At 42.2% G+C, this 24,799-nt stretch overlaps 1 protein-coding gene across 1 annotated transcript in view; it reads left to right on the forward strand.

Annotated features, from left to right (window-relative positions):
- Positions 1–24,799, forward strand: part of usp24 (ubiquitin specific peptidase 24) — a 221,375-nt gene that overhangs the window by 96,016 nt on the left and 100,560 nt on the right. Inside the window, 10 exon segments of the mRNA XM_085983153.1 lie at positions 2,996–3,127; positions 3,773–3,884; positions 10,472–10,548; positions 13,397–13,537; positions 14,304–14,357; positions 14,442–14,557; positions 17,188–17,254; positions 18,708–18,818; positions 20,340–20,438; positions 23,604–23,762. Of these exon segments, the coding sequence (XP_085839279.1) occupies positions 2,996–3,127; positions 3,773–3,884; positions 10,472–10,548; positions 13,397–13,537; positions 14,304–14,357; positions 14,442–14,557; positions 17,188–17,254; positions 18,708–18,818; positions 20,340–20,438; positions 23,604–23,762 (1,068 nt within the window).

Below are 24,799 nucleotides of genomic sequence, written 5' to 3' on the forward strand. Positions count from 1 at the left end.
AGGGACAAAATTAACAGTCACTTGGATAGGTGTGGATTAATTAAGGAAAGCCAGCACAGATTTGTTAAAGGCAAATCTTGTTTAACTAACTTGATTGAGTTCTTTGATGAGGTAACAGAGCGGGTTGATGAGGGTAATGCGGTTGACGTAGTGTACATGGATTTATAAAAGGCATTCGACAAAGTGCCATGTAATAGTCTTGCCAGCAAAGTTGAAGCCCATGGAATGAAAGGGACAGTGGCAGCATGGATACGGAATTTGCTAAGTGATAGGAAACAGAGAGTAGTGGTAAACAATTGTTTTTTGGACTGGAGGAAGGTACACAGTGGTGTTCCCCAGGGGTCGGTTCTGGGACCACTGCTTTTCTTGATATATATTAATGACTTGGACGTGGGTGTACAGGGCACAATTTCAAAATTTGCAGATGACACAAAACTTGTAAGTATAGTAAACAGTGAGGAGGAGAGTGATAGACTTCAAGAAGACATACAGGCTGGTAAAATGGGCAGATATGTGGCAGATCAAATTTAACACAGAGAAGTGTGAAGCGATACATTTTGGTAGAATGAGGAGAGGACATATAAACGAAATGGTACAATCCTGAAGGGGGTGCACAGAGAGAGAGACCTGGGAGTATGTGTGCACAATTCATTGAAGGTGGCAGGTCAGGTTGAGAAAGCAGTTAAAAAGGCTAATGGGATCCTGGGCTTCATGAGAGGTATAGAGTACAAAAGTGTGGAAATTATGACAAACCTGTATAAAACATTGGTTTGGCCCTAACTGGAGTACTGTGTCCAATTCTGGGTACCTTTAGGAAGGATGTGAAAGCCTTGGAGAGGGCGTAGAAAAGATTTAAGAGAATGATTCCAGGAATGAGGGACTTCAGTTATGTTGATAGACTGGAGAAGCTGGCGCTGTTCTCCTTGGAGCAGAGAAGGTTGAGAGGAGATTTGATGGAGGTATTCAAAATCATGAGAGTAGAGAGAAACTGTTCCCATTGGCAGAAGGATCGAGAACCAGAGGACACAGATTTAAGGTGATTGGCAAAAGAACCAAAGGCGATGTAAGAAAAAAACTTTTTTACGCAGTGAGTGGTTAAGATATGGAATGCACTGCCTTGAAAGGGTGGTGGAGGCTGACTCGATCACGGTTTTCAAAAGGGAGTTGGCTAAGTATCTGAAGGAAATAAATTTGCAGGGCTATGGGGAAAGGGCAGGGGAGTGGGACTAGCTGAAGTGATCTTGGAGAGAGCCGGCACGGGCTCAACGAGCCGAATGGCAGCCTTCCGTGCTGTAACCATTCTATGATTCTTGTGCCTCAACAACATGACGGTGCGATGCTGGGAGTTTGTTTAAACAAAAAATCATTGTGTAAATGCAGGGTGAGGTTGGGATGCCTGAAATCCTGACCACTGTCTGCACAAGTTTGCAGTCATTTTATAATGCCTTTATTGAAGCTGATGTTTAGGCTGTTCCTTTGGACCAGTTAAAACTACAGCAATGTTGCTGCCATCATTTTAGTTACAGCAGCACTGGTCCTATGTTTTTATGCAGGAATTTTCAGTTTTCATTGTACTGAAGTTGAAATGTCCTTCAGTTTGAATTTAAACTGGTCTTAGAGATGTAAACGCTATATTAACAGACTGATAACCCAATCCTTGTGTCTTAATCTACACCTGATATTAAACTACAGGTTGTGGACTGAAATAATCATGCTTCAGTTTATTATTTCTGGTTTCAACTTTAAAACCTTGTTAGAAACAACTACTGGTGTAAGATTTGTGTAACCATGAGTAAGAAACAGCTCACTAAATTGAAATGGCAATTTTATTTGTTTCTTCAGTTGAGAGTATACAATATTTAGTTTCCTCCCTTAGCTTAATATTCAGGAAAGAGGCTGTTTTTTCCTATGCTTTAACCTCATCAGTTTTGTCACTTTTTTTCAGGTGATAATTGTAGATTGAGTTTTAATTGGAAGCCAAAACAGAAAATGGTGGAAATGCACTGTTCTGTGATGAGAAAAGATAAGTTAACGTTATGGATGTAACCCATCATCAGAACTCATTCGATTTAACTTATCTTTCCCATTGCAGATGCTAACTGATGTGCTATCTATTTCCAGCAATTTATTTTTTGTTAGATTAATTTAGAAAAGGTTCAGAGAAGAGTGGCCTGAATGATTCCCAGCCTCGGGGGACAAAGTTGTGAAGTAAGGCTCCAGTGACAAAATTTATATTTGCTAAACTGAAGGAAAATATAATATAGGTCTTCAAAATAATGAAATATATAGACGAGCCAGAAGTAAACAAACTATTTATCTTGGACAGGAAGCATAGAATTAGAGGACATAAGTAAAATATTCACAAGCCTTGAGCAAGGTTAGAAATTAGAACATTTATCCCAACAGATGAGTACATATAGAACAGATTCCCAGAGAAGGGAGTTGATTCAGGGTCAATTAACGGGTATAAAAATTAGCTTGATTGATACCTGTTGAGAACTGGCATTGAGGGAGAGTTTTAACGATGCTTGATTTTCATTTTCAGTGGAGGTCAGGGAAGAAAATTAATGTTCCCTAAAGTAGATGATCACCAGGTGGTGTGGGAGAGAAATCTTTGATATAATAATCATACATATACTTTGGATGGAACACGTTTGATGGACTGAGTGGCCTTTTTTCACTCTGGGTTTTCTTATGTTTTTAAAATCTAGTGTATCATTTTTCTTTAGAATGTTTTTTGCTCCATTTTAGTTCTAATTAAGTCATAATCCAGCAGAGTATTTCTTTTTCCCACTATACGAATGCCACTCCCCTATTTTATAATGCAATTTTACCAAATTTGAAAAAGTTGTCTGTGTATAAATTATTTCCTTCTGTAGCAAATAAAGCCATGTATGGAGGTGAAACTTGTACACCAGGTTCATCAATAATTCTTTTTCTGTTGTTGCTTCAGTTCTAACAGCAATTTTCTATCTTGATTCTGTTTCTTCCACAGTACCTGGAAGCACACCTGAGGTTCCTTGCATTTTTCCTTCAAGAAGCCAGCCTTTACATAGGCTGGAATCGCGCCAAGGAGATTTGGGAGTGCCTGGTGTCTGGAGCAGATATTTGTGAATTGGATCGAGAGGTACAATTGTTTTGTATTTGATGGGCCTTCAATAACCACAAAACTAGAAGTTATAGACTTAAACAAGTTGGCTTTTAATCACTAAGATCAGAGCTAACATCTCAACACGCCGACTGGTTCACAGGAATGAGTCATACAGATCCTGGGATCTTTATGTAAGAGAAGTCAGGGGCGGAGCCAAGAGCCAAGACCTGGAACCTCCCAGGTTAGTCGGGAAAGAGGAAGTGAAACTATACACAGTGGGGGAGGGTAATATACGTGAGTGCAAAACGAATACAGGATCAAGACAAACAGATTTCATTACAATATTATTTATCAGTGATTTGATGTACTCTCCATTGTTGTCACATCTCTGGATGTTCCTCCTTTTAATAAGCTAACCTGGCAGTTAACTTTAGAATCTCCTTTTACAGTCAATCCTTACTGGAAGTGGATTTGACATTGCTTCTACATTCAGGGATGGTTGTAGTAAATGGTCAATAAAAGGGATCTAAAATGATTGATATTGTTTTAAAGGTGTTGGTGGATTAGTACATGCTGGAAGATATATTATTGCCTGTAAACTTCAGTATTTTTCAAAGGAATCTCCAGAAAAGTGACTCTAAGTTTAACAATTTAATTTCTGATGACCACAATTTTTCCCAGTTGTGTTTTGAATGGTTTACCAAAGGACATGGAGACTTGGAGAGTGATGTTCAACAACAACTCTTTAAGGAGAAAATCCTCAAGCTGGAACCCTATGAGATCACAATGAACGGTATGTGGTTAGCAATTTGTATAAGAACCACAAATGTCCTAAAAATTTAATTTTTTTGTGCATTTTAAATCTTCAGGCCATTTCAAAGCCAATGCAATACTTTTAAATGCAGTCACTGTTACTTTGTAAACAAACATTATAATTAGGTAATTTGCAGTTTTGCACATCAGTCTACTGGCTTGTATCTGACTGACCATGCAGCAAAGAGATTTGCTTGTCTATCCTCTTAGCAATAGATTGGAGTGAGGAGATGTGGATGCGTGAAATGGGCATAGAACTTACTGTGCTGAGATTCCCTATGTATGGAAACAAAAGTTTATGAAATGTAAAGTTGTTCTGACCCTGTCATTTTAGTAGTTTTTGCCTTAATTTAATTCTTCCTGGGCCTCAGTCCAGGCTGTCCTTGGCAAATCATTTGCATTAGAAACATAGAAGATAGGAGCAGGAGCAGGCCATTCGGCCCCTCGAGCCTGCTCCGCCATTCAATGAGATCATGGCTGATCATCCAATTTCAGTACCCTGACCCTGCCTTCTCCCCATATCCCTTGATTCCTTTAGCCTTAAGAAATATATCCAACCCCTTCTTGAATATATTTAATGAATTGGCCTCCACTGCCTTCTGTGGTAGAGAATTCCACAGGTTCACCACTCTCTGGGTTAAGAAATTCCTCCTCATCTCTGTCCTAAATGGCCTACCCCTTATCCTTAGACTGTGACCCCCGGTGCTGGACTCCCCGACCATCGGGAACATCCTTCCTGCATCTAGTCTGTCTAGTCCTGTTAGAATTTTATAAGTTTCAATGAGATCCCCTCTCTTCTAAACTCCAGCAAGTATAAGCCCAATTGACCCAATCTCTCCTCATACATCTTTTCTGTCACTTGTTTGCTGTTGGATCTTCAAAATTCACCTTGTACACTTGCTTTGAACTTTCAGAATATTTCAATTTCTTTCAGACATTTCCAACACTTAAAAGATTCCAGCTATTAAAGATTCAAATCTTTGTTTTCACTGATGGTCTTCAGAACTCCATGTCTTGCTGAGCTTCTTGAAGACTGCTGTTGCTTCAAGAAGTTGTGCCAGACATGGAGACGCAGGTAGTTGCCTTAAGTTACTTAAATATTTAAGGGAAACATATTAAGTTATTTACTCTTGTGTACCGTTACCCTACTGAGAGAATCAGCAGCTGACCTGATTCAGTTTCTAACCTACGTCAGACCATTAGGGGATGTGTGGGAATGGTGCGAATATTCTTTCTCCCTGTTTGTGGGAAGTGTCGGAAGAGGCTAATTGCAGGCATAAGCCATTGAGCTGGTACTCTGGTACAGTGTATTAATACATACTTGGGAATGCTTTGGAAAATTGAGTAATGCAGCATATAACTTTCTAGTGAAATCCTTTCTTGTTTGTCTCGGGACTCCGATTAAACACTGTTGCCATAATGCTGTAAAATATCCCTTCTGTCTCAACTCATGGAGGTCTTTCAGATAACTAAAAAATAGTGGAGTCAATTGCTGAAGTGGTAACCAAAATATTCGAAACATAGAAACATAGAAGATAGGAGCAGGAGTAGGCCATTCGGCCCCTCGAGCCTGCTCCGCCATTCAAAGAGATCATGGCTGATCATCCAAATTCAGTACCCTGTCCCTGTCTTCTCTCCATATCCCTTGATCCCTTTAGCCGTAAGAAATATATCTAACTCCTCCTTGAATATATTTAATGAACTGGCCTCAACAGCCGCCTTTGGTAGAGAATTCCACAGGTTCACCACTCTCTGGGTGAAGAAATTCCTCCTCATCTCTGTCCTAAATGGCTTACCCCTTATCCTGAGACTGTGACCCCTGGTTTTGGACTCCCCGACCATCGGGAACAGCCTTCCTGCATCTAGTCTGTCCAGTCCTGTTAGAATTTTATAAGTTTCGATGAGATCCCCTCTCATTCTTCTAAACTCCAGCGAGTACAAGCACAATCGACCCAATCTTTCCTCATACGTCATTCCTACCATCCCAGGTATCAGCCCGGTGAATCTTCACTGCACTCCCTCCATGGCAGAAACAACCTTCCTCAGAAAAGGCGACCAAAACTGCACACAATACTCAAGATGTGGTCTCACCAAGGCCCTGTACAACTGCAGCAAGACATCCTTGTTCCTGTACTCAAACCCTCTCGCTACGAAGGCCAACATACCATTTGCCGCCTTAACCGCCTGCTGCACCTGCATGCTTACTTTCAGCGACTGGTGCACAAGGACGCCCAGGTCTCGTTGCACTTCCCCTTCTCCCAATCTATTGCCATTCAGATAATCTGTCTTTCTGTTTTTGACACCAAAGTGGATAACCTCACATTTATCCACGTTATATTGCATCTGCCGTGCTTCTGCCCAATCGCCCAACCTGTCCAAATCATCCTGGAGTTTCTCGGTATCCTCCTCACAGCACACACGCCCACCCAGCTTTGTGTCGTCTGCAAACTTGGAGATATTACATTCAGATCATTAATATATATTGTGAATAGCTGAGGTCCAAGGACTGATCCCTGCGGTACCCCACTAGTCACTGCCTGCCACTCGGAAAAAGACCCGTTTATTCCAACTCTTTGCTTTCTGTCTGCCAACCAGTTCTCTATCCAAGTCAATACTTTGCCCCCAATCCCATGTGCCTTAATTTTACACGCTAATCTCTTATGCGGGACCTTATCGAAAGCCTTTTGAAAATCCAAATACACCACATCCACTGGTTCTCCCTTATCTATTTTACTAGTTACATCCTCAAAAAATTCCAGTAGATTAGTCAAGCACGATTTACCTTTTGTAAATCCATGTTGACTTTGTTCGATCCTGTCACTGTTTTCCAAGTGCTCTGCTATTACATCCTTTATAATGGACTCGAGCATTTTCCCCACTACCGATGTCAGGCTTACCGGTCTGTAATTCCCCGTTTTCTCTCTCCCACCCTTTTTGAACAGTGGGGTTACATTAGCTACCCTCCAATCCATGGGTACTGTTCCAGAGTCTATCGAGTTCTGGAAGATGACCAGCAATGCATCTACTATTTCTAGGTCCACTTCCTTAAGTACCCTAGGATGTAGATTATCAGGCCCTGGGGATTTATCAACCCTCAATCCCATCAATTTCCCTAACACCATTTCCCTACAAATACTGATTTCATTCAGTTCCTCCCTCTCATCAGACCCTATGTTCCCCGACATCTCTGGGAGGTTATTTGTGTCCTCCTTTGTGAAGACAGAACCAAAGTATGTATTTAATTGGTCTGCCATTTATTTGTTCCCCATTATAAATTCCCCTGATTCTGACTGCAAGTGACCTACGCTTGACTTCACCAATCTTTTTCTCTTCACATATCTATAAAAGCTTTTATAGTCAGTTTTTATGTTCACTGCAAGCTTACTCTCATACTCTATTTTCCCCCTTTTTAATTAATCCCTTTGTCTTCCTTTGAATCCTAAACTGCTCCCAATCCTCAGGTTTACTCCTTTTTCTGGCCAATTTATATGTCCTCTCCTTGGATCTTATGCTATCCCTAATTTCCCTTGTTAGCCACAGTTAAGTCACCTTTTTTGTTTTATTTTTATGCCAAATTGGGATGAACAAATTTTGTAGTTCATCCATGCGATCTTTGAATGTTTGCCATTGCCCATCCACCATCAACCCTTTGAGTGTCATTCCCCAATCAATCCTACCCAACTCGCACCTCATACCATCGTAGTCTCCTTTATTTAAATTCAGGACCCTAGTCTCCGAGTCAACTATTTCACACTCCATCTTAATGAAGAATTCTATCATATTGTGATCGCTCTGACCCAAGGGGCCTCGCACAACAAGATTGCTAATTAATCCTTTCTCATTACATAATACCCAGTCTAAGATGGCCTGATCTCTAGTTGGTTCCTCGACATATTGGTCCAGGAAACCATCCCGTATACACTCCAGGAATTCCTCCTCCACAGTATTGTTACTAATTTGGTTAGCCCAATCTATATGTAGATTAAAGTCACCCATGATAACTGCTGTGCCCTTATTGCACGCTTCTCTAATTTCCCGTTTGATGCCATCCCCGACCTCTTCATTACTGTTTGGGGGTCTGTATACCACTCCCACTAACGTTTTCTGCCCCGTGGTATTTTTCAGTTCTACCCATACAGATTCCACATCAGATTCCACATCATCAGAGCTAATATCCTTCCTTTCAATTGTGTTAATCCCCTCTTTAACCAGCAATGCTACCCCACCTCCTTTTCCTTTTTGCTTATCTTTCCTGAATATTGAATATCCCAGGATATTGAGTTCCCAGCTTGGCCACCCTGGAGCCATGTTTCCGTAATCCCAATCATATATCTATTTGTTTACCTCTTTGCGCAGCTAATTCATCCACCTTATTACGAATGCTCCTTGCATTAAGACACAAAGCCTTGATGCTTGTTTTTTTAACGCTCTTAGATCTTTTAGAATTATAATTTACTGTGGCCATGATTTAAACCCTTGATTTCTCTGCCTGCCACTTTTGTTTTTCTCCTTCCTGTCTTTTGCTTTTATCCTTGTTTCCCTTTCCTCTGTCTCTCTGCTCAGGTTCCCAACCCCCTGCCATTTTAGTTTAAACCCTCCTCCAGAGCATTAGCAAACACTCCCCCTAGGACACCGGTCCCAGCCCTGCCCAGGTGCAAACTGTCTGTTTTGTACTGGTCCCACCTCCCCCAGAACCGGTTCCAATGTCCCAGAAATTTGAATCCCTCCCCCTTGCACCATTCCTCTAGCCACATATTTATCTGAAATATCTTTCTATTTCTACTCTGACTAGCACGTGGCACTGGTAGCAATCCTGAGATTACTACCTTTGAGGTCCTATTTTTTAATTTACCTCCTAACTCCCTATATTCAGCTTTTCAGACCTCATCCCATTTTTTACCTATATCGTTGGTACCTAATATGCACCACGACAACTGTCTGTTCACCCTCCCCTTCCAAAATGTTCTGCAGCCGCTCTGAGACATCCTTGACCCTTGCACCAGGGAGGCAACACACCATCCTAGTGTCTCGTTTGCAGCCACAGAAATGCCATCTATTCCCCATACAATAGAATCCCCTATCACTATAGCCCTCCCAGTCTTTTTCCTCCCATCCTGTGCAGCAGAACCACCCCTGGTGCCAGGAAGTTGGCTGCTGCTACCTTCCCCTGGTAAGCCATCTCCCCCCCCATCAGTATCCAAAGCGGTATATCTGTTTGAGAGGGGGATGGCCACAGGGGACCCCTGCACTACCTGCCTGCGCCTACTACTCTGCCTGTTGGTCACCCGTTCCCCCTGTGCCAACTTTACCTGCGGTGTGACCAACTGATCAAACGTGTTATTCACGATGTCCTCAGCATCGCGAATGGTCCAGTATGTATCCAATCGCTGCTCCAGCACAGTAATGCGGTCTGCCAGTAGCTGCAGCTGGACACACTTCCTGCACTCATGGTTGTCAGGGTCACAGGAAGTGTCCCTGAGTTCCCACATAGCGCAGGAGGAGCATACCACGGCACCGGGCTGTCCTGCCATGACTTACCCTTTAATTGCAATTAATTAAACAAATGAATTCCACCAATTTCACTGCAGTTAACTGATATATTTAAGGGCCCTGGTTTACAAACTGTCCCCGCTACACCACAGAGACCTTAAAAAATTATAAACCACAGAGTTGAAGTTTTTAAAAAAAAGAGAAATACTCCCAACCAATCACTTACCTGCTTTGTGGTGACGTCACACCTCGATTACTTTTTACTTCTCTCCCTCTGAGATTGGAGATTGGTACGCCTACCCACGCTCGGGCTTACCTTTTATAGGTCGCTGCTGCTCGGATTCCCGCCACTGCCGCACTGAGGCCTACCCACGCTCAGACTTACCTTTTTATAGGTCGCTGCCGCCGCTCGGGTTCCCACCGCTGCCGCACAAATAATTGCAGAAGTTCCACGTAACATTTGAGTGAGTCACTATTCTGGCTTTAAATTACACCAGTTTGACTCCTTCAGTTTAATATTGCAGCCTGGTGATGCACTAGTTTTATAATATTTTGGATAGAGTGGAGCATTACTCTTAGAAAGAACTACTGTAAATATTTTCGCATGTGATGCTGATTGCAACTGTGCGGTTAAAGTGCAGGATGGAGGCCAGGCAATATCTCAGGAGAAAAAGAGGGAAAAATCAGACACACTTTTTATACACTTGCTCATTACTTGTGGAGTTGTGTTGATGAAGGGCTGGGATCAGGTCTCCAGCCCATCCTCAGCCAGGATAACTGTGGGATTCAGGTAGAAGTTCCATTATCAGCACAGGTGTTTTTTTAGATAAACTTCATGCTCTGATGTATTTTCTTCAGTTAAATTTGTAATAATGAGGATTACTTACACATTGCACGGCTTATGTTTGAATCACTGAAGTCTTTAATAACTTATCTCAGTTTTTTTAGTTTTCATTGCTTCCTGCAGAGAATGCCCCTGTGCTTCTCTGTCACCTTATGAGACCCAGCTAAGATGAGCTTGTTCTGGCTCAGTAAACAGCTGTTCTAGAAATCCATTCTGGTTCTCTTTTTTTGTAGGGTTTAATCTCTTCAAAACTTTCTTTGAGATTGTAAACCTTTCTGATCATCGATTGAAAAAGCAAGGGGCTCAGCTGGTAAGATATGTTCTGTTTTCCTTCAGTTAGTTCTTGTGCTGAAAATGTTCCTTAAAAATTTAAATTTGCCCTCTACTTTACATCTCTGGCCAAAATAGGATTTGGTGATGGAGTGAATTGAACAGAGTTTGAAATTTTACATTGTGTTCTTGCTGCTTGTATGATTTCTTAAGGCCTTTAGACCCCATCTCCAAACAATGGGGCGATTTTTGTCTGGCTGCCACCTGGTTTTTTGACATGAACGGGGTGGAAGTGCATCAATTTATAAAAAAAAAAAAAAAGCCAATTCCACGTCTGAGGCCTGCCCGATGTGATTTTCAAGTGCACTTTGATTTAGGCAGCCAGAGCTCCCACCTGAAACCGGTAGGAGCCTAATAAATATAGGCAAGTAAAGGCCCTATGCCAGTTTTAGGACCAATATACCATTCTGGTTGCTATCGGTAGTTTCGCAAACCGCCAACAAACCATGGGCTGTACAAATCAGGAGGACACCATTTTTAGTGTTCTCTGGTAAAATGCTGGAAAGTTTTGGGAGACGTTTTGCTTATTAAATAGTGTTTTTGGCTACTTAGGCCATTTCAAAGTGCCTGTACAATGTTCTCAACTCTTAAAGGGCTTCTGGCATCGCATTTTTTTTCTGCCTGGGTTCCTTTTGGCAATTCCACTCTGGCAAGATGAGCACACAGCAGCAGGGAGAGTAAATAGGTGATGTGCTCACAGGAATCCTTCCCCTTCCAAGCGTTTATAGGCTCAGGATAATATACCTGTGCTTCTCTGAGAAGCAGTGCTTAAGAAGGCTGTGCTTTTCCTGGAACCAACTGCCACAGCTAGCACAACATTGCTTGTTGCAGTCAAGTTCACTGCAGCCCTCAACTTCTTTGCCTCTGGCCCCTTCCAAGCTGCCACAGGATATCAGCAACATCAGTCAGCCTACAGTTCATGCTTGCATTGAGCAACTGATGCCAGAGCAAACACTTTCACCACTTTCCCCATGGGTATCCGGAAGCAGGAGGATAGGGCTCTGGGGTTTTCTCAGATAGCGGGATTCCCCCAAGTCTGTGGCCTCATTGACTGCACGTATTAAGCCCAGTGGCCTCCTTCAGATGACCTCACTGCCATAATGAATTGCCAGGATTTCCACTCCATTAATAAGCAACTTGTGTGTGATCGCCAGCAGTGCATCATGCAGGCCTGTGCCTGCTACCCTGGCAGTTGCCATGACCCTTTCATCTTTTGCCAATCCTCCAGCTCTCCTCACCCCTCCCTCTTTGCCGCTCCACAGTCAGACAGAAGCTGGCTGCTTTTGGACAAGACAATCCCCTGCACATTTGACTTGGGACTCTGCTCAGGAACCCACGCTCACTGGCCGAACTGTGCTACAACCACATTTATGCCTCGACTAGAGCCCTCATTGAGCAAACCATTAGACTCCTCAAGCAATGATTCTGCTACCTGGTGGCTTCCTGCAATACAGCCCACAAAGAGTGTCTCCTAATAGTTTGCTATGTACTGCCTAACTTTGCTCTGCAACGGGGGCAACAGATGGAGCTACCATTGGACATGGACCTTCAGCACGATGAAGGAGATGATGCTGATGACATAGAAGGTGGTGAGAAAGTGGGAGAGCTCCAGCAGTTGTCTGCAGACAGAGCTCATTGGCAGCAGCTTATTGAACAGTGCTTCAGCTGAATAATCTCTGCTCCCCTGCATTAATAGCGATGTCCAATACCTCTCCCAGTCCTTCTCCCTTTCAATAAACTGCATCCATCCAAAGGCCTACATTGGTATTAATGTCAACTAAAGTCACCAACTGCTTTTGGAACACCCTGCACACACACATTTCAGAAAGCATTACAATTTCCCAATTCTCTTAACAAATCACAATATTGATCACCCTGGTGAAAGCCCCTCATATCTGTCTTAAGTGCTCTTACCAACTCGTGTTTCTACGAGGTGCTCCCCAATGGCTGTAGCTCGGGAGTTGGAAGGTTGCTGTGGCTCATTCAGGGGTTCATGTGATGCTCGTGGTCAGTGACGTGTAGGAGCTTGGACCTGAGAGTACCCGGCTGCAGTGGTTTCCAAGGCAGTCTTGCCCAGCTGGCTTTCTGGCACCATGGCAGGAGTTGGTTGAAGGGCTGGCAGGGGAACTGGATTCCTCTTATCCAGAGGGAGGGCAATATGTGCCACTCCCATTGCACTGTGGCTGAGCACTCCAACTGATCTCCAGGCTGCCTTTAAATAGTGGCAGCCCCACTGGATTTCCCGCCCTCCCAATAGATGAGCTGCCTATAGAGAGTGTAATTAATGTTGGCAGCTCACCCTGAATATTAAAATGAGTTCTGGCTACGAAAATTAATTGGATCTTATACCGACGTCATTGAGCGGGCGTAGAGGACGTCTGATTTATGTGATAATCAAAAATTGCCCCCAGAAGACCTTTCCCAAACTGAGAAGGCAGGTAAGTACTCCATCCTCTATTTTTGTTGCTCTTGAATTGATCACCAGCAAGAGAAATATGGGATGGTTTACCTTTTTTTTGTTCCCTGTGTGGAATGTCCCATGTCCTGCTCTGGCAATCTTGTGGCACCCAATTCAAATGAGCATGTTCTGTGGATAACTGAATATTGCCTTCATGGAAGGAATTGCCTGCAGTAATGTGTTGCCTTTTATAATTATTTTATGAAAATAGTTGTTGAAGGGTCTGTTTGTAGTGCAGCGCTTCCCAAAAAAAGTTGTTATTTCTGTTAATCTGTTTTTGGAAATGCATAATAACATTAGGAACAGTAAAAGGAGTTGCTGCTCAGGTGAGGACAATTAACTATTGTACACTCTTGTTCCCAATGACCAGCATGTTGAAAAGCTGGAGTTAACAGGAATGGACTTCATCTGGAGAATTGCCATGGAGTCACCAGATGAAGAAATCGCCCATGAAGCAATCCAGCTGATCATTAATTACAGCTACATCAGCCTGAATCCACGTTTGAAAAAGGTATACTGCAAAAGTCAAGTATGTCTGAAATGGGTCAGTAACATGAATAGCATGAAATGGTAGTTTAAAGACCATCAAGCTATTAAATTGCCTGAATTTAGGTATGGCCTTTAACGTTCTGTGAAGATAGTTCATCATCCACAAACATGCTTTACTTCTGACTGCCCCTAGATTTCTCTCTCTGACTTGCAATTCTTGGACTTTAACATTTTCGTATGTGAGTTCATTACATCAATTCATTATCCATAGTTCTCGTTCCTTCAAAAGAAATGAAGCGTAAACCCATAACCTTGTATATGTAGTGGGGACCGAGGAAGATTATGTTCCAATATGGGTATCCTCCACCACCAAAATTGTGTCTCAATGATTTTGTTCATTAATTTGTATGTGGACATTGGACTCTAGCAGAAAATGAACAAAACCATGCTGCCAAAGGTAGGTAATTTAACACTGATGCAGATTTTTAAAATTAGCCAGTATAATGTGAAATTGCCTGATGTGATGCGAGAATTTTTTTAAATTTCTATACTTAATATTCCTCTCAAATGTGCTTTAAAAAAGGTATATTATGAGGATAAGTAGTTTTCACATTCAAACTGGGTTATAGCTTGGGAGTGGTCCATTTTGGAGCAGTCTTCTTATCTGAAACTCAAACTCTTGATAAAGCAGCAAAAATTAATTTCTGATGTGAAAATTATGTCATTGATCTGCATGATATGGTGGATAAATCCAAAGACTGACAGTTGTCACTTCACTTCTCTTTCAGGACTCTGTTTCCCTTCACAAGAAATTCATAGCAGATTGCTACAAACGATTGGAAGTAAGTGGAGAATTTAAATCTCTTTTTTTTAATTATTGGGATCTTGGTTTTTAATGTACTTTGCTCCATTTCTTGCTATTGCAGGTTGCTAGTTCAGCTCTCGGCGGCCCCACTCTGACGCATGCTGTTACAAGAGCAACTAAAATGCTAACTGCTACAGCCATGCCTACTGTAGCTACATCGGTACAGTCACCGTCCAGGTAACGCGAGTCTTCCACAGATCCTCAACTATTTTTAAGCTCCTGTTTATGCAGATTTTAAATGTCAATGGGTCGCATTAATATGGAAAATGTAAACTGCACAAGCCCTGATTCTAACCTTGCCCACCTAGTGGGAATGGGGTGGGTTTAGCTCGGATGCTCATTTCAATGGAGAGTAAAATCGGAAGGGATGTGAAGCTGGTGTCAAACCCGTTCCTGCTGGGCGGGTTAGGCTAAAATTGGGGCTTTAGACTTTCCAGGATGGAAAATGGTCATTGATAAGCCAGTTAGGTGGCAATCCATAATCATCATGTGTGCACATTGTTTGTCGGGGCACATATTACTAATTCAAAATCCAGTTACTGAACCACCCAGGCGCGCGCCCCCCCCCCCCCCCCCTTTTTACCCCAGAAAAAGTATAATTCTTTAGGTTTTCGGTGCCCCATTTTAAAAAGGATATAAAAGCCAGAGAGTGTTGATTTACCAGAAGGATGACGGGGATGGGAAAGTATAGTTAGGAGAGAATTACAATACTGGGATTATTTCCACCGGAGCAGTGAAGGACAAGAAGTGATTGAAGTTTTTTTAATTAATGAAGAGTTTTGATGGAGTGACCAGAAGAAGACATTTCCTCTAGTTGGGATGCCACTGATGACGATTTTAAACTGATGACCCGAGAGGGACGAGCGGTTAAGAGATATTTCTTTTTGCAGAGGATTGTTGGATCATGCAAACTTTGCGGGGAGTAGTTGAGGCACTGCATCTTTTAAGGGAAAATTGTCTAAGTATTTGAAGCAGAGGGAGATGCAGGGGAAGAGAGAACAAGTGGGGCAGTAAGATTAATTTTGGATTGCTTTATCGAAGAGCTGGTACAGACATGTTGGTCCAAGCCGTCTCATTTTGTTCTGTGAACATCTGTGCAGCAATAATTTGCTCTTCATTTAACTTTGTTCATTTACCTCCATTGCTTCCCTCATCTCCATGCTGAATTTGGGGTGCAGTAGCATAGTGGTTATGTTACTGGACTAATAATCCAGAGGCCTGGACCAATGATCCAGAGAGTTCAAATCCGCCCACAGCAGCTGGGGGAATTTAAATTCAGTTAATTAAATAAATCTGGAATAAAACGCCAGTACAGGTAGACGACCTTTTATCCGAACTTCCGAAACCCTCTAAAAACCAAAGGTTTTTTTCGTTCAGCGTAAGTCGTGCGCACGACCTCGACCCCCGCCAACGACCCCCCCCCCGCAGACCCCCGCCGACGCCGACCCCCCCGCCGCCGACGACCCCCACCCCCGACAAATTTCCCAGTCTTATAAAATACCTTCCGAAATTTTCCGAAAACCGAAACACGGCTGGTCCCGAGGTTTTCGGATAAAGGATAGTCTACCTGTATCAGTAATAGTGACCGTGAAACTACCGGATTGTCATAAAAATCCATCTGGTTCACTAATGTCTAAGGCAATCTGCCGTCCTTACCTGCTCTGGCCTATATGTGACTTCAGACCCACAGCAATGTGGTTGACTCTTAACTGCCCTCTGAAGTGGCCGAGCAAGTCGCTCGGTGGCCGAGCAAGCCACTCGGTGGCCAAAAAAAAATGCTACAAAGAAGTAAAAATTTTAAATGTAAAGGAATCATGGACATCAGCCTACTTCCTGTTCCCTTGTGCTGACTTTCCTTGAAGCTTTATTGCTTTTTGTATTTTTTAGCATGGATGTGCCATATGAAGGAACAAGGCTTTTGCCTAGTTCACACAAATCTATTTTCAGCAAATAGTATTGTTGTGCCCACGTGCACTTCCACTAATCACATTTAAACTCGATTTCACAGCTTTCTCTGTCTGCTTGCTTTCTGCATGGAGTCTTTGTCTTTGGACAAGACCATAATTAGCCCTTATTTAGAATACTATGCTTAGTTTTGGTCCCCTCATGTGGTGGGTGATAGAGGTATGGAAAAGGTTCAGAGAAGGGCTGAGTCTGTTCACTTTAGATATGCATAGACTGAGGTGATTGATAAAGGTATATAAAATAGTGAAACAGATTGTGTTCCTATTGATGCATTGGAGAAGACCAGGCGCTATACATAGGCAAGGGTTGGGCTAGGTTAGATGTTGGACGGTTCTTTTCCCAGAGGATTGTAGACCTTTGGAATAAGTGGCTCGTGCGGTGCGTGCTGACTCTCTGCAAACCTTCAAAAGAGGGCTGCAATAGTTTGTAGCGGGTCAGCGATCCCATCTTATAAAGCACAGTCATTGTGAGCTCCTGGATTAGTTTTCAATCGCCTGGTTGGTGGGGGGAGGAGCCGAGAGAAATTTCCCAGAATTTATTTCCCTAACTGGCGCTGGGGTTTTTCTGTGTTTTTGCATCTCCCAGGCGATCACATTGCTGCTGGTGGGTAGGGTGGGTATCTACTCACAACCGTGTGGGACAGGCTTGATGGACCGGGTGGCCTTCCTACCTGCCATTTTCATATGTTTCAATCAAATGCCTATTTCAATATTATGTTAATTTCTTACAGAACTAGTGTTTGTTTAGGCAAAAGGCTCAATCTAACTCTTTGGACCTTGTTTTTGTAAGGAGGGGTCAAGTTCTGTTACCAGTTACATAATGTTTACCTCTCTTAATTGTAGGTCCAGTAAGCTTGTCATAATTGAACGGCTGCTGTTGCTTGCAGAAAGATATGTGATCACAATAGAGGTGAGCAAATGGATGGTTACATCTGCAATAAGTAGCGATGCCTTTCTATCACTAATTGATTTATTCAAGTTTAATACTTTAAGCCTAATATCTTGTTTTACACCAGAATGAATTCCAGTGCAGTGGATTTTGTTTCAGTTGATCTCTCGTACCCTTCCACATGGAGAGTCAAGCCAAAGTAGGATCTTCAACTCCAGTAGGATTAGATGGCAGGGCACAATTGAACCAGACTTAATGAAGGACTGGGGCACTGGAGTCTGGAGGAGGAAGGTAGAGTAGTGGGGGGGAGGGGCAGGTAGAAGTGGGTTAGAGAGTGGGCTAAGTAAGTCGGAAGGTAGAGCATGGCTAGAGGTGGGGCTAGGGAGAAGTTCGAGCACATTAGAGGTTGAGGGAAAAAGGTCAGACATGGTTAAAAGCTGGGGGGTTGAGGGGGAAGCTGGAGCAAGGTTACGAGACCAGGAGGGAGGGGGGATAGTGAGCGGGCTTGAAAGCTCTGGGTTGGCAGAGAATCCAAAGGAAGTGGATGTATTATTGCAATCATTGACACCAGTGTCGTAAGTTCAGGCAGAGCGGAAGAGTGGAGGAGAGGGGTGGAGAAAGGGGAAGAGCGATGGGGGGAACCGTGAGCACCATCTATAGAGAAAAAAGTGTGTTTAATCAAACCTTAAATCGAAAAACCATTAATATTGAATAATAAATAAATTGGTACATCAGGTCATAAAGACACTGAAGCGTGGGAGCAGAAAGGCTAGTGGGGCTGAGGTTACTGTACTGGTATTTTCCACTTCATAAACCAAGCATAGGAGAAAAAGAAAGAATATTATAAGCACAGATTTGGAACTCCAAGTCCTTTGTGCTTTTTTTTCCACCTTTAACTTAATCTCCTATTGTGGAGAAATTCTGAACATCCACTTGAATGATTTGCCTTGCTCCCAGTACAGAAGCACCTGGTCTCTGCTTGGCATTGGAAAATTGCACAGTATGCCAGGCTTCTGCTCTGGCACAGTGTGTTGGTATCTCAGTGTGCTGTGACTGCAGACCCACAGCAATGTGGTTGACTCTTAACTGCCCTCTGAAATGGCGTAAAGAAGTAAAAATTTAAAATGTAAAGGAATCATGGACATCAGTCTACTACCTGTTCCCTTGTGGTGCAATGCTGACTTTCCTTGAAGCTTTTTGCATTTTTTAGCATGGATGTGCCATGTGAGGGAACAAGGCTTTTGCCTAGTTCACACACACCTATTTTCAGCAAACAGTATTAATGTGCCCATGTGCACTTCCGCTAATCACATTTAAACTCTTTCACAGCTTTCTCTGTCTGCTTTCTGCATGGAGTCTTTGTCTTTGGACAAGACCATAATTAGACCTTATTTAGAATGCTATGCCACTGAACTATCTTCATTTTGGGGTTAAGGTGTTTTTTGTGTTAAATTTGTGACCATCTTTTATGCAGGATTTGTATTCTGTTCCTCGGACTATCCTACCTCATGGCGCCTCATTCCATGGACACCCCGTAACTATCTCAGTCATCTGCGAGTCCACAAAAGATTCATTTAGTATAGAGGTTAGTGATGTTGGGTTTCTACTTTTGTGATCCCACACAGAAATCTTTCAAGCTTCCACAGAAAAATCTGTGTGCTGAGTCAATTCCATTTTCCCTCCTCTACTTCAAAAACCAGGAATGATTATTACATTTGTATTAAGTTTCTGTATTTTTTCCCTAGCTGTATTTTTAGAGCATTGCCCCTTTAAGAGGGGAAGCAGGTAACCTCTCCTCAAAACTATAATGGGAATTGTAGAAAGCAGACTTTGACTGGAGCAGGACAGTCAGTCCTATTTTTGTGGGCCACAGCTCCATTGCCAGTTCCTGCCTTTTACTGATGTTATTCTCTGACCTCAAATTAGCTTCTGTCCCCCCATGTGAAGCAAAGCTTGAGGGAAGAATTTGTTCCTTTCTGCCTATAAACTGCAGGGGTTTTAAAAAAAAAAAAAAAAAAAATGAAGGTTAACAGAAACATTTTATAAATGAGAGAGAAGTAAAGGGAAGAAAATGGCAACCTATGGGGAAAAAGTTAAAATTGAATGAAAACAAGAAAAGAAAATGAACATGTATGTTAAAAAGAAAAATGGTGGCATCAACCTGACCTGTGCATTTTTATTTGAAATGGCTCCTTGTGTGTTTCACTCTTTATCTCTAGTAAAGGGGACATGAGACTGCGGAGATGTAGTCAAGATCAGTAATTCAGCAGGAAGGGTGGAGTATATGAAAAAACCTAGTAATTCTTGGTATTACTAAAGCATTGTGCTGCAACAGTGTGATTTCATTTTATATTTGCATGTTTTATTTGTAGATCTAAGAGAAAACTGGGCTGTACCACAATTTAATTGGACACCTCATGCCAGAGGATGCACAAAAGCTGTCCAACTGGCTTGCCCTTTAATTTTGTCCTTTTATTGAACCCTCTGGTATAGTTTAGATAAACGCAAGAGTGACTCATTGGTCTCTCAACAATCTCCACTCTGTCAAAGCTGCGGATATTAAAGGTTGACCTCGGTACATTATTGAAGTGACCAGGTCAATCTTTCAAACTGTTTTTGACTGCAACATTGAGCTCTTCAACAGCTTGAAATGATAACTCATTGGCAACCCAGAGAAGTGGTTGCCATCTAAATATTTGTCTCATTGGCAGCATCATAGGGATTAAACTGTTAGTCCTTTATAGAGTCTTTTGACTTTTGAATCTCATTTGTGATATTATGATTTGCAAAATGTTGCATTTTTCATTCTCGCTTCGGTTCAAATCTGACTGCAATTTTAATGGGAACCATTACATTGAACATAGCATCAAATTAATCACTGTTTATGTAAGACTCTTCAGTAAAATATTTTGATTAAAACTTGTCACATTTGCTAGATTAAGGTCATTACTGTCTGAAATTTAACCCTATTTATTTGGCACTAGTTTTGGGAGACTACCTATCCCAGCCAAGTTCTTCACTGATTTGCGTAGGTAGGCTACAGTTATTTAATGCTGCCACTTAGCTAGTACCTAACTATAATATTGACATTCTGCCCCCTTTTCAGGCTCACAGCAACGAGACTGTCGGGAGTGTCAGGTGGAAGATGGTAGCGCATATCAGCTGTCCTTTGGATAACTTGCAGATATTTGCCAATGATAGTTTGGTGAGTAAAAGGAAAAAGAAAGGAGGGAAAATGGTTAAGCCAGAGGTGAAAATTTCCCTGGCTTAAGGTCTATTTTTTGGTTCAGATGGGGAGAGGGTTTTGGATCTATTGATACCATCACTGCATTAAATGGTATTAAAATTCTACCCCAGGAGGGAGTGTTTTCATTTCCACACCACTTGGTTCGCCTCGAGAAAGTTGATACTGGACTTGTACATCTTTATTTGAGGATCCAAAATGTCGCATCCTTTGTGCAGCCACAATCATTTTCAGTCCTGGCTGCAGCTTTTGACTGTGATATATTTTAATTTGTTCTCATGATGTGGCCAATACCACATTTATTGCCTCTCCCAATTTGCCCTGAGCAGGTGGTAGTGGGCCTGCTCCTTGAATTGTTGCAGTCCATGTGTTGATGGTGCTACCACAATAGTTTTCGGTAGGGAATTCTAAGATATTGATGCAGCCACAAAGAAAGAACTTCGATATTTGTCCAAGTCAGGATGGTGTGTGACTTGCAGGGGAACTTGGAGGTACATTGGTTGGAATTTAGTTTAGCAATCTACATGCCACCAGTCCAATGCATTTGGCTAGCATTCTGCTGGCTTCTAGTTTGGTATAGTTCATTGCAGTAAAATGCCACCATTTAACACACCATAACATGCTTTTTAATATTGTTTGTGCTTTTTTTTAAGAAGGAACATGGCTTGAGTTGTGCAAAAGTTAAATTGGAACATGACTCGGTGGGTTTGCTTGCACCCCCTCCATGACACATTGTTTTTGGCATAGGAAATTGGAACAGACAAAATATTGCTCGGATTGAGGTTCACATAATTGGAGCTACATTGCATAAATAAGGACTTGGTTTATTGACACCTGAAGAACTACATATGATATCTGTTGTAATGTAAAGTTGTAACAAAGAAATCAATCTGCTTTAAGATTTAAAAAATATAGTTAGGAAACAGGAAAAGGTAATTTGGCCTCAAGCCTGCCACTTTTCACCTGCTCTAGAGATGCATCTAGTTGTCTTTTGTACTCATTTATATCATTGCTTTAGTGTTCTTGTTTACTTATTCCACATGTGCTACCTTTTGACTGAAAGCATTTCTACCCGAATTCCATATTTACTCCTGATTTTTGAATTGTGACACTGAACAATTTGTCTGAGTTAACGTCATCATTCCCCTTCATAATTTTTTTAATGACTGAATTGTCAGAAAAAAAACAACTGGTTCATTAATGTCCTGCCAGTCTGGCCTACGTGTAACTTCAGCCCCACACTGTGGTTGACACTTAATGCTCTCGGGGGAGCAGTCATGCATTACATTTTCCAACTCTGAATCTGAACCACTTGAGTTTTTCCAATTTATATCTGGTTGATTGAAGTTGCTCATTAGAATAACTTTCCTCTTCTCATACCTTATCTCTTTATAGAGCAAACTGTCATCCTCCTCTTTCTGCCTTAGTGGCCTATAGCATATGCTTAGTGTTGGCTTGGACTTTTTTGCAATAGAGATATCTAATGAGATTAGTTCATTCTGTAGCTTTTTACCTCTCTCTGGCTCAACTTGATTTACTTCCCAGGTGTTCTGACTTGCAGGGTTTTACACCACCTTTCTGTCCATCTGCCTTTTCCGAACACTTTATACCCCTGAATGTTCTTTTCCATCCTATGGGGTTGTGCATGTTTCTGATATTCCTACTACATCATAGACTCCTGCTAATACAACCGCCTTCAATTCCAGCATTTAATTTCTGTATATACATTCAATCATCCAGAAATAGTATAAAGGACCCCCCCCCCCCCCATTATTGCAGCATCAAATTGGGTCTTAAATTAATCCAAGGTTGTAACCTCCACTTCTCTAGTACTCCATTCCATATATTGATCACTGTATGAAAATTAGCTTGCTGATATCACTCCTAAATTTGTCTTCTATTTTAAACTTAGGTGCAATTTAACAGCAACAACAACTTTCATTTGTATTATTCCTTTAACGTAGTAAGACATCCCAAGGTGCTTCACAGGGCTGTTGCCAAACACCGAGCCACATAAGGAGATATTGGGACAGATGACCAAAAGCTTGGTTAGAGGCTTTGAGGAGTGAGGGGTTTAGGGCGGGGATTCCAGAGCTTGGGGCCTAGGCAGCTGAAGGCACGGCCACCATTAGTGGAGCAATTAAAATCTGTGCTGCGCAAGAGGCCAGAATTGGAGGAGTGCCGAGATCTCGGAGGGTTGTATGTTGGGGGCTACAGAGATGGTGGGGGGGGTGGGATTTGAAAACAAGGATCAGAATTTTAAAAATTGAGGCATTGCCAGACTGGGAGCCAATGCAGGTCAGCAAACACGGGTGATAGGTGAATGGAACTTGGTGCGAGTTAGGATGCGGGCAGCAGAGTTTTGGATGATCTCACATTTATATATGGTGGAAGATGGGAGGCTGGAGAATTTACGAGGGTGTACATATCAGGAAATGGAGAACAGGCTGGGTCTCTTTTCTCTTGAAAAAAGAAGGCTGAGGGGTGACCTAATAGAGGTCTTTAAAATTATGAAAAATTTTGATAGAGTAGAGAGAGAGAGAATGTTTCCACTTATGGGGAAGAGCATAACTAGAGGCCATCAATATAAGACAGTCACCAAGAAATCCAATAGGGAATTCAGAAGAAACTTCTTTACCCAAAGAGTGGTGAGAATGTGGAACTCGCTACCACAGGGAGTGGTTGAAGCGAATAGTATAGATGTATTTAAGGGGAGGCTAGACAAGCATATGAGGGAAAAGGGACTAGAGGGTTATGCTGATAGATTTAGATGAAGAAAGATGGGAGGAGGCTCGAGTGGAGCATAAATGCCGGCATGGACTGGTTGGGCCAAATGGCCTGTTTCTGTGCCGTATATCCTATGTAATCCTATGCATGTAATCTGAAATGCCTCTTTGGAGGGGGGGGGCGGGGGGAAGGAAAGGCAATTGTGCAGCCGTGTTTTACCACTGATATTTTTATTTAAGTCTCCCATTTTTGGAACCATATTTCCTCCTTTCCATCCAGGTTCTTATTTATTACCAGTTCCACAGTGATCGCAAATCGAGCGACTTTGCGACCTCATTGTCTCAGTTGCGCTGCTTATTTTCTGCAAATGAAAATAATGGGTTTTGTTTTTTCTTCTAGCTGACCATGAACAAAGATCAAAAGTTGCTCCACCAACTGGGGTTTTCAGATGAGCAAGTATTGACTGTAAAGACGCCTGTAATGGGCACACCATCGGGGAGTTCAGTTGACTCATCTGCCAGCAGCAGTGTATTCAACTCAGCTTATGCTATGGAACAGGTTAGACAAGAAAGTTTATGTAACTTGTATTAATCAAAAACAATTCAAAAAGCTTAACTTCATCAAATTCTCCGGAATTGGGACAGTAAATGGAGGAAGGCGAGAGTTGTTACTTGAGGCTGGAGTTCAGTTTTTGGCCCTAGTTTCCAAATGTTCTTAGAAATGTAATTCATATTTTGTCATCTCACTTCTCTATTTGATTCTGTCTATTTCCCCTCAACTTAGCAAAAGAACTGGAAATGTATAATCTACCATCAGGCAGGTGTAATGTTTTCAGGCAGCTTTTCCCATGATGGCTCTTGGTACTCCTTTGAGAGTATCCAAGCAGTAGGCACTATTTGTTTTAGGGGGAGGGTTTGTTATACACTGATTTCTTTACATTTCTACATGTCAACATAACTGTGGTAGCACACTCGCCTCCGAGTCCAAAGGTTTTGGGATCAAGGTGTAAGTTTTGTGGGCAATTGCTGGGCAGTAGTTGGACAAATAGCCCAACTCTGTGCCAGCGAAAGTGACTTCCTAGTCGGTTCGGATGATCTGTCAAAGCATACCTTGACAGATCGCCAAGCTCCGGGTTTTCGTGCATGCGGAAACCCAGAACCTGCGGGGCCTTTCAGAAGGCTTACGAGCTTACGCCGTTATGGGGACCATAAATTCCGGGCCTTGGCCACATTGCTGTTTGTGGGACCTTGCTGTGCTCAAATTGGCAATCTGGGTTTATTGGGATTTGTAAAGGACGCATTCCATTTGATTAAAGAAGTAGACCATTCTAGATTGGTAATATATTTGTAGATGGACAGTGGGACGACCTCAATACCTTGATTCCTATGCATTTCTAATTGAGCAGTAAAACATAATTGCATTGTGACTGGTAGTTTATGATGCAGTCTGAACTTAGCCCTTCAATCAGTTGAACTATTCTCCTTTCTCCGCTGCAGTGTTTGCAGAGGTAGCTTGCTTTCCCATATTCTTTAAAAATGGGGTGGCACAACTTTTGGCTGGCCACCGAACATCAGGCACAGTGTTTGGTTCAAATT

This window comes from Somniosus microcephalus, chromosome 3 (genome assembly GCF_052327205.1).
Source record: "Somniosus microcephalus isolate GS21.2 chromosome 3, FLI_Smic_1.0, whole genome shotgun sequence".
Taxonomy (NCBI): Eukaryota; Metazoa; Chordata; class Chondrichthyes; order Squaliformes; family Somniosidae; genus Somniosus; species Somniosus microcephalus.